Below are 9938 nucleotides of genomic sequence, written 5' to 3' on the forward strand. Positions count from 1 at the left end.
ACTAAACATTTAATTTAACTTAAAAATTTGAAAATTCAATTTCAAAGTGAAAAGTTGGACGTTTATTTTTCAATATTTACAATTAAAAGTTTTTAATAACAAAATTTTGTTATATCTGATAAAAAATAGATATTTTTATGTACAAACTTAATTAATTTCAATTATTTTGAAATTTCTGTAAAATTTTTGAGTTTTTTTTTGTTAATTAACACGAGTTGAGATTAAAACGTTTGGTGATTTTGAACGAAGAGCGTAAATTCCCCCTTGAAGAGAACAAATTCCAGGAACTTGGCAGCTCATTAAAAATTCTGCAAACTAGAAAAAAAAAATTTTTTTAAACGATTCATTCTTAACAATCGCTTTTCAATTGGAAAAAGAAAATAAAATTCAGTCAATTTTATTTTTAATCAAAAAAAGAAAAGAAGAAAAAATTAAGTCAATTTTATTTTTAATTAAAGAAAAAGAATAAAAAAGGAAAAATAAAGAAAAAAAGAGTAAAAAAAGAGAAAAAGAATAAATAAAAAAAAAAAGAAGAAAGAAAAACGAATAAAAGAGAAAAAAGAGTAAAAGAGAGAAAATCAAATTGAAGAAATAAAAATTCTTATTAGTAATTAAGAAAAGAAAATCAACTCACGAGAGCATTATTTTGATCGTTTGGACTAATTATCACAACCAGACGTTCCTTATTTTCCGCTAAAGGTTTCGTCTGTGGCCCTAGAGTCTCGAGATTTGTTTGCGAAAGTTGAACACTCGTAAAGGGAATATTAATACTTCCTTTCACTGACGATCTCTCGAATCTAGAAAAAAGAAACATAATTTTTGTAATTTAAATTTTTTAAAATTATTAGTATTTCTTCTTTTTTTTAAAAAAATTAATAAACAAATTTTCCTACTGTGTGTTGCTGCGAATATCGACGATTATTAATTTTTCCGGATTCTCGTCTAATAATCGCAAAAAATCCTCGACACTGATTCTTGGCATTTTTTCCGTTCCCGGTTCCGGTTCAATCCAATTTGCAGACTTTAAAGAAAAGAGAAAATATTATTATATAGAAAGAAAGGTCATTCTTTTATTTAAAAAAATATTATTTTATTATTTTATTAATTATTAATAATAAATAAAAAAAAAATAAAAGAATAAAAGAAAAAAAAGTGGATATTTATAATAAAAAAATAGAAATTAAAAACCTTTGTCTGATCGAATTGATGTTTCCTGTAAGTGATGCTGGTCGGTGTTTTTTGATACATCGTCATTGAATCCTTGACGCATTGTTCAATGTCAATTTCGGGCAAATCCGAGAATAATAAAATACATTCATTGAAGCCCGAAGTGAGTAGAAAATCGCGTAATTGTTTTAAAATTGCAAGTCCAACGAGAAGGGGAAACGAAGAATCTCCCAATAGAAGTTTATCCCACAAGTGAAGAATTTTATGAAGTGGAAATACATCTGAAAAATACATTTAAATTCATTTAAAATTGAAATTAAGATAAAAATTAAAATTAAAATTAAAATTGAAGTTAATATTAAAATTAATTTAATTAATTTAATATAAAAGTAAATTTCTTTTTCTCACGTGAAAACATTGTCAGGAACCAAGGAATTGCGAACAGTTCAGGAACAAAATTAATCGATTTCAAATGATTTGCCAATTGTGGATCGTGAAATGCAATGATTTGGGAAAATTTCCCGAGATATTCCTGAATTACGAATGAATTGTCTTTTAGGAAAAATTTGTGAAGATACTTTGGAATGAAGGCCGAGAGACAGGCGAAAGCTCGTGCTGAAAAATTGATAACAATAAATTAAAATTAAAATATTCGAATTATTTTTCCAAGAAAATTGATTTTTGTCGTATTACCTTCGTTATTAAAATTTAAATAGAGAAATGGCGCTGTGAGAGAATCGAGTCCTTGCCAATAAACATAATGTGAATTATCGCGAACCCAGGCTTTTAATAATCTTTGTAATTTCTCGTGTCCAGTGCCGGATGACAGTAATTCACTGTACTGGTGACATCTCGGAATATCGACTTCAATCTAAAATTGAAATAATTAAAATATAAGTAATTTTATTACTTAAAATTTTTATTATTGAAAATCAAAGAAGGTTTTTTAAACCTTTTTTAGAAAAGCGTTTTTTTGAAACTATAAAAAGTTTGTCTTACCTGTCTATCGGTGTGAGTTGGAGTCTCTTTATCAATTCTCTCGTATTTATTTTCAATGTCTCCGGTAATATCGAGCAATGCCGCCCAAATTGCGCCCCTGACAGGCGGAGGAATATCTTTGTGTGCCTCGCGGATTATCGCATTTCTCGTTATTGGATAAATCTATAAATTCAATGGGGAATTAAAAGTGTTTCAAATTATTAAAAAAGAAGTTTTAAACTTCTATAAATTTAAATTTCAAAATTCTCAAAATTAAAAGAAAATTATAATCTAATTTCATATGAAAATTCAAAAAATTCCCTAAAGTGAAAGATTATTATGCAAACGAAAAAAATTTACCTGCAGTAATCTATCGTAGAGAACAAGTCTGTAAAATTGATATTCCGTGTCCCTTTCACGAATTATTAACGGAAGTTGAGAAGCCGAATCGGTCAAATCGTCCTGTGCTTGTACGTGCATTCTAAAAAGATTAATTTTATTTAAAAAAATCCAATTCAATTTTTCAATTGAAAATAAACAGTTTTTAAAAATATTTCTTTCTTTTCTTTCTCAAAGTATAAAGAAAATAATGAACCTACTGATTCGTTAATCTTGGATAATTTGCAATAAATTGAATATGAGACAATCTTTGTCGTAGAGTGTCGAGAGGAACTTTTACCACTCGAAGATCCAATAATCCCGCTGTGTCCCTTCTTCCGAACATGTGGCCCAAAAGTATCACTAAACTAAAAATAAAGAAAAATTATTATCTTCATTACTATTAATATTAAATTACAAAAAAATTGTTGTATTACTATTATTACTAAACTAAAAATGAAAGCAAATTATCCTTATTAGTATTAATATCATTCATGATGATAATAGAAAGAATAATGATAATCATGTTATTCTTATTATAATTTAATTTTTTTTCTTACTTTGGAATTGAAAGTATCGGCGGTCTGGAACGTATTAATCCCTGTTTCTTCAATTCAACTGTTATATCACCGCCGGCAAGTTGCCATAAATAATACAATTCCTCCATTTTTCTCGTTATTATTTTATCCTGACTATTATTCTCATCACTGTCCTCGACATTTTTGTCCAACTTGACTAGACTCTCAAACAATGGCAATTGCAAAAGTTCCTCTGGTATTTTACGTTGCGACGGACGAATTTGTAGGCAATTATCGATAAATTCCTTCACATTCTCTGGAAGAGACTGAAATTACAGAAAATTTATTAATTTACTAATTTATAAAAAATCTCGAACGTTAAAGATTATTTAACTAACTAAAATAATAAAAAATAAATAATTTATAATTAATAAATAATAATAAATAATTAAATAAGAATAAATTAAATTTTATTTAATTTTTATTAAAATATAAGTCAAAAATAAAAAAAAATAAGTACGAAAATTTAAAAGAAGGAAATTACCAAATACGTATCGTAGCAATTATTTTCTCGAGCCAGACGTTCGAAAATACTCGATTTACAGTGAATGAGACTCAGAACTTTGCGTAAACATTGAGACAATTTAACTCCAGGCCAAATTGTTTGCTGTAGCAAAAGTTCCGCTATTATTATTCCCAGTGACCAGGAGTCGACTTTCAATCCACTTGGACCCGATCCTAGAAAAACTTCGGGTGCAGTGTGCTTTGGATAACTGAAAGAAAAAATAGTTACGAATTTTTATTATTGCTAATTATTGATACGAATTAATTAATTAATTGGTAGATTAATTTTTTTTAAACATAAAATGAAAGAAATAAATTACCCAATTGGAAAGGAGACACTTTTTCCACCGTCCGTCATGTAATACAATCCAAAATTGTACAATTGCACGTCGCCATTTTTATTAATTAAAATATTCTCCGGACTCAAATAACGATGAACCAATCCATATTTATTCATGTGCCTCAATCCCAAAAGACATTGATAAGCAATTTTTATAATATCGTTCAACGATAAATTTTCCATGTACCCCAATTGTTTTCCACTGCATTCTGCCACCACCACCGTTCTTTCTAAAACAAACTGAATTTATTGTCAAGTACAAGGAGAAAAAGTTTATTTCAATTCAAAAATAATTGTTATTTCGGAAAAAATTTCAATTAACAAATTAATAACTAATAAAATTAGTTTTAATCAAAAACGGAAAAATGCAAAAATAAAAGTGAAAGAAAAATAAAAATTTCGTTCTTTTCAAAACAAATTTAATTTATTGTCAAGTACAAGGAAAAAAGATTATTTCAATTCAAAAATAATTGTTGCTTCGAAGAAAAAAAGAGAAGAAAATGAAAAAAGTTCCAATTAAAATAAATAAATAACTAAAAAGTAAAAAACAAAAGAAAGACAACAATTAATTAATATTTAATAGAAGATGGGAAACTTGTTGATCAGTATAATTATAAAGAAATAAATAATGAAAGAATAATAATAAAAAAATTACTCACCGTGTTTACTGCGAATAATATCGAGATAAGTTGACAAATGTCTATGATGAATAGTCTTCAAAAATTGAGATTTCCCGTAAATTGTTATTGAATTTGGAGTCAATGGAAGTCCATTGCTGCCGCAAAGTTCGATCGGATGACTGCGAGCGAAAAATGTCATTCCACCCAAACATCGTTCTTCATTGTCCAACAATGCAGGACTCATTTTGATATATTTACAATAATGTTTTTAATTATTGTCCATAATATATATTTTGTTATAGAAAGAATAACAAACACCGACTGTTTTTTAGGTTAAGTTCATTATTCTCGCATGTATACATGCAGAGACTTTAAATTTCAGTCTTTTCGAATTAGTAATTACACTTTTAAAAGCGACAATTTCTCATGATTGTGACAATTAAGAAAATTGACGCCCCTTTATTTCTATTTTTAAATACAGTATAAAATAATCACATTTTACAGACGGAATTTGACAGCTGTCATTTTATCAATTCAACCGGACTGTTGGAACTGGAATTTGAACATTGAACCAAGGAACAACCGAACAAAAGGAACAGTGGAATAAATTTTTTAATTTCTAATAAAAAGTGTTTTTGAATCGAGAAGTAAAGGAAAACTTTTTTAATAGCTAAAAATTGATTCTATGGTAAAAAAAGGATAAAAAATTCTAAAGTAGTAACTAATTTTGGAATGAAAATGTAAAAGTAGTTGTAGAAAATAGGAATTTATTTTGAATTTAGCGCCATGGTGACAGTAGTGCCACAAGCGACAAACTATGGAACCACTGGCGGTATATATAGTCCGCCATTTCTCTTTCTGTTCTTTCCGGTTTGAGTTTTCGTTCGGAGTGATCGTCTCGTTCACGGAACTTCGCTTTCTTCGCTAAAATGTCGTACGTATTTCCATCCATTTATTTAAAACGAAAATCCTGCATTCAATTAGAAAAATCTCTATTGTAATTTCACCACTATTTTCGTAATGCGCGCATTTATTTTTATACGTTTTTCAATTCTTTCAATCGCGTGTTGTACTTTTGAGGTTAGGGCGTAGCATTTTCGAAATTCCCTCGTGGCGAATATTTGCTTTTATTTAACTTTCTAAATATTTATATAGAAATAGACGAAATTATTAATTTCTACATTAAATAAATAAAGTTAATTCTCCGGTTTCTTCTTTTTATTAATTTTCCAAGTGCGTGTACACTTAACTTTTTTTTGAGGTTAAGTCAAAACGTGTTCTTTGGAAGTCTTCGAAACATTCGAAATTTCCTTATGGAGAATATTTGCGTTTACTTCTATCTATTTATAAAAATAAACGCAAATATTACCTTTTTTGGTTTAAATACGAAAAAAAAGAATAAATTGGTCTTCTATTCACTTTGGTGATAATTACAATGTAGAAAAAAGAAATTGAAAATAAATGTTTCTAGAATGTAGAAAGATGAAAACATTTTTAGTTTTTTCGTAACTATTTTTTTTTAATAATGAAACAATTTTTCAACGAACAGGTCGAAAGTATCGCGCGATACTCTCTACGAGTGTGTAAATGGAATCCTTCAGAATTCCCAGGACAAGAAGAGGAAATTCTTGGAAACGGTGGAACTTCAAATTGGCTTGAAGAATTACGATCCCCAGAAGGACAAGCGTTTCTCAGGCACCGTCAAGTATGTTCTCACCTGACTGAGAACCATTTTTCGGCAGGGAAATTGAATTCATTTTCTTAATTACGAAAAATTTTTTCAAACTTTGTAATTTTTTACAAAAAAAAGTACTCCGAAAAATGTGTGTCTCTATAATGTCAGGAAGCTGAGGAAGCTCAGCGGACCTGCACCCAGGGTCTTAAATAAATTGGGGAGGTATTTATACCGAACAATCTTTTTTTTTTTAAAAAAAAATCCTCAAGGTCACGTTTCCACGTGATCTGAGCGGTAAGTTATATTTTCTACAATTTTTAAAATCGCGTTGTGTTGTCGCTCAATGATGGTTTAATTATTAGCATGTATTAACAGAATTTTTCTATGTTGATCACTTAATTCTGAGGGCAATTTTCACAACAAGGTTGAAATTTTATTTTTCTTCCATTGATCACGTAAATATTTTTTTCGTTTATTTTTAATATTTACAATATTAATTACAGTTTTTAAATTGTAAAATTAAATAATTTTTGTAGATAAATTGCGATTTTATTTCAATTAATTTTGCATTCAAAATTTGGGGTGAATAAATATTTTTTTTAAATTTTTTTTTCTTTTGTCTTATTTTTGAAATTCATCTTTACAGGTTGAAGAATATCCCGAGGCCAAAAATGCAGGTTTGCATTTTGGGAGATCAGCAACATTGCGATGAGGCTAAAGCCAATAATATTCCATTTATGGATGCTGAGGCTTTGAAGAAGCTCAACAAGAACAAGAAACTTGTCAAGAAGCTTGGTAAGAAATTGTAGATGTTATTTGTTTTTTTCTTTTCAATTTTGTAACGTTTTCCTATAATTAACTAACAAAAATTAGCGTTCAAGTTAAACGTAAATTAAATATTTCAATATCTTAATTTTTTTGTACTTTCTAATTTTTTTATTTCATATTTTTGCTTACTTTACGAATTTTTTTTATTGTTATTACAATTTGTTTTTAGAATATTTTATTATAAAAATTCTTTAAATAAATTAATAGAAATTTGATTTTTTAAAATTTATTTTCAAAATATCAAAATTGATATTAAATTTCTGAAAATAAAATTTCACAGTTAATTAAAGGAAAAATGAATAGTCCTTCCCAAAAGCACCAGTTTTGTGTAATAAAAATTGCGAAGATGGTCGTCAGTGGAAGGAGATTAAATTCTTCACTAGGTGTGGACATTGCGCTAAATCGCATTGAGCCTCAATCCGTGTTGAGACATTTTTTTAAATTCGAAAAATTAATTTTCGAAAGTATTAAATAATTGAAATTTAGCAAATATTTCGAAATATTGTACGAATATAATAAATATTTCGAATTATTTGTACAAATATTTAAAATTAATAAAATAATTTACTTAATATTTATTTATTATTAATAATTAATAAAAATATCAGTATTTAGAAACTAAATATTTTGTTCGTAATTGCAGCAAAGAAATACGACGCTTTCCTGGCGAGTGAATCGCTCATCAAGCAAATTCCTCGTCTCTTGGGTCCAGGCTTGAACAAAGCCGGTAAATTCCCTGGTCTCCTCTCCCACCAGGAGTCAATGGTCGGCAAAATCGACGAAGTCAAAGCCACCATCAAATTCCAAATGAAGAAGGTAACGAATTTTAATCGTATATTAATTTACAATTTTCTAAATTTAGAAACTTATAAATATTAAAATGTTAATAAACATTCTATTTAAATTTTTCTCTTCTTTCTATTAAAAATGTATTAAAATTTTTACTATAAAAAGCAATTTTAATAATTATTAATTAATTAATTACATCGAAAATAACAATTCTTTTTTCTTTTCAAAATAGGTATTGTGTCTATCGGTCGCTGTTGGACACGTGGACATGTCTCAAGACGAGCTCGTCCACAATATTCATTTGTCAATCAATTTCCTCGTGTCCTTGTTGAAAAAACACTGGCAAAATGTGCGATCACTTCACATCAAATCGTCAATGGGTCCACCTCAAAGACTTTACTAAATTATTTGTTAATTTTTAACAAACCGAAAAAAATACAAAAAAAAAACACTAATAACGTTTTCTGAAATAAATACGCAAACGTTGTTTTTTGAAAAATTGTTGTTTTTATTGCATTATTCCTTTTTCTTCCTCCTATTTTACCCTCTCTCTCTTTATTTTTAATTTTCCACTGAATTAATTTGCAAACGAAACAATATTAATATTTTATCCACAATAATGAAAATTTTTCCTTTTCTTCCAATTAAATTAAATTTGAGAATTTTCTTTCAGAGGTTAAAGTAACGTTGACAATTTATTTCATCGAGAAATTTTTCTTTAAGATTTTATTTTTTGATTAGAATAGTAAAAATAAAATTTACAATAGAAAAATAGAAATTTTCGTCAATGAAATAAAATATTTGGATAAATGAAATTTTCCGTCTTTTGTGACTTAATTTTTTTCTAATTCTAAAAGTAAATTTTTAATTATCGAAATTAATTTCAATTATCAAAATTGATTTTTTTTAATAATCAAATTTCAATTCAATTATTAGAATTGATTTTACTAGATCTCAAAATTAATTTCATTAACTATACCAAAATTTTTCCTCGAAATTAAAGAACTTAATAATCGGAATTAAAACGGAATTAAATTTAAAAATTACAAAAGACGTGAATTTTTCCTTTTTTTTGCAAATTTCTCTCACTGTTAATATTTTTTTGAGGTGTTTATTGTTTCTAAATATTGCTTCTTTTTTTCTTTTTCTAAGCTGAGGAAAGGATGCGGGCTGCGTGCGTGTTTTGTGTTACGTTCTCCAAAAGTGAATGAAGAGAAGAGTCGATGGGAAAGTAAACAAGACACGCTGTCGCCAGATGTGATTTTATTTCTTTCAAGATCCGGAGTTGAAACGGAACAGGATGCTCCTTCTCATTTACTATTTATTCAATACACTCGGAAATAGACTCTATTGAAAGGTTTTTAAAAACACTGTTTTTCTAAATTTAGAATTTTATATACTACATTTATTTTATCATACAAACAAAAAATAATTCCATTTCTTCTCCATTATAATTCCTTTTTCTTTAAATCTCAATTCTATTTCATTTCAATTTTATTTCGATTTAATTTTAATTTGCCTTCAATTAAATATAATTTTAGTTTTAATTTAATTTTACTTCCTTTTCAATTATATTTATTTTAAATTTAATTTCTATTTCTTTTCCATTTTAATTCAATTTGATTTCAATTTTAATGTAATTTCAATATAATTTCATTTCAGATTTAATTCAATTTTCAAAACAATTATTCAATTATTTTTTTAAATCTAAAATTTATTTCAGGAATTGAATTATTTTCATAAATAATAACATTCCTTGGAAGATTCAATTTTACTTCCTTTTCAATTCTATTTATTAAATTGCAATTAAATTTTATTTCAATTTTAATGTAATTTTAATATAATTTCCTTTTAGTTTTTAATTGAATTTTGAAATCTAAATAAAAAATAATCGAATAAAAAAAATCAAAAATATTTTCTTTATCGGAACAAGTTTTTTACACTGTAAGAAATTTTTTTATTTTTCAAAATTTATTCAGTGTGCAAATATTTTTTTCCTTATAATAATTTTTTTAATTGCAAATTTTTTTATTCTTGCTTCTTGGTATTGTAAATTAAAAAAAAACATTTTTTTAATCACA

General features: G+C 26.8%; 2 protein-coding genes across 3 annotated transcripts; one reads left to right on the plus strand and one right to left on the minus strand.

Moving 5' to 3' along the window:
* Positions 1–104: 104 nt before the first annotated feature.
* On the minus strand, positions 105–5121 carry LOC122511814 (TBC domain-containing protein kinase-like protein). 2 transcript variants are annotated; one of them, XM_043627309.1, is made up of 13 exons: positions 4605–5121; positions 3926–4175; positions 3586–3814; positions 3084–3367; positions 2745–2891; positions 2506–2626; positions 2167–2328; positions 1861–2038; positions 1576–1782; positions 1189–1448; positions 894–1021; positions 635–797; positions 105–315 (listed from the first exon to the last, which is right to left on the minus strand). In XM_043627309.1, exons 1-13 carry the CDS (start codon positions 4807–4809, stop codon positions 202–204), a joined length of 2448 nt encoding a protein of 815 aa, XP_043483244.1. In that variant the 5' UTR covers positions 4810–5121; the 3' UTR covers positions 105–201. The 2 variants fall into 2 exon arrangements, with proteins under 2 accessions (XP_043483244.1, XP_043483245.1); XM_043627310.1 differs by having other exon boundaries at positions 3926–4185; positions 4605–4730.
* A 233-nt stretch (positions 5122–5354) lies between these two features.
* Positions 5355–8356, plus strand: LOC122511815 (60S ribosomal protein L10a). Its single transcript, XM_043627311.1, has 5 exons — positions 5355–5499; positions 6115–6270; positions 6887–7035; positions 7712–7884; positions 8090–8356. Exons 1-5 carry the CDS (start codon positions 5495–5497, stop codon positions 8258–8260), a joined length of 654 nt encoding a protein of 217 aa, XP_043483246.1. The 5' UTR covers positions 5355–5494; the 3' UTR covers positions 8261–8356.
* Positions 8357–9938: the final 1582 nt, after the last annotated feature.

The sequence above is a fragment of the Leptopilina heterotoma genome, unplaced genomic scaffold (assembly GCF_015476425.1).
Source record: "Leptopilina heterotoma isolate Lh14 unplaced genomic scaffold, ASM1547642v1 Lhet_90, whole genome shotgun sequence".
NCBI lineage: Eukaryota > Metazoa > Arthropoda > Insecta > Hymenoptera > Figitidae > Leptopilina > Leptopilina heterotoma.

Coding starts and splice junctions, on each gene's coding strand:
- LOC122511814 (XM_043627309.1), bottom strand. CDS start 4,809: ATGAGTCCTGCATTGTTGGACAATGAAGAACGATGTTTGGGTGGAATG. Junction 2,329..2,505: donor TCTACGATAGATTACTGCAG/GTAAATTTTTTT, acceptor TTGAATTTATAG/ATTTATCCAATAACGAGAAA. Junction 1,022..1,188: donor ATCAATTCGATCAGACAAAG/GTTTTTAATTTC, acceptor TTTTCTTTAAAG/TCTGCAAATTGGATTGAACC.
- LOC122511815 (XM_043627311.1), top strand. Junction 6,271..6,886: donor CGTTTCTCAGGCACCGTCAA/GTATGTTCTCAC, acceptor TCATCTTTACAG/GTTGAAGAATATCCCGAGGC. Junction 7,885..8,089: donor TCAAATTCCAAATGAAGAAG/GTAACGAATTTT, acceptor TTTTCAAAATAG/GTATTGTGTCTATCGGTCGC.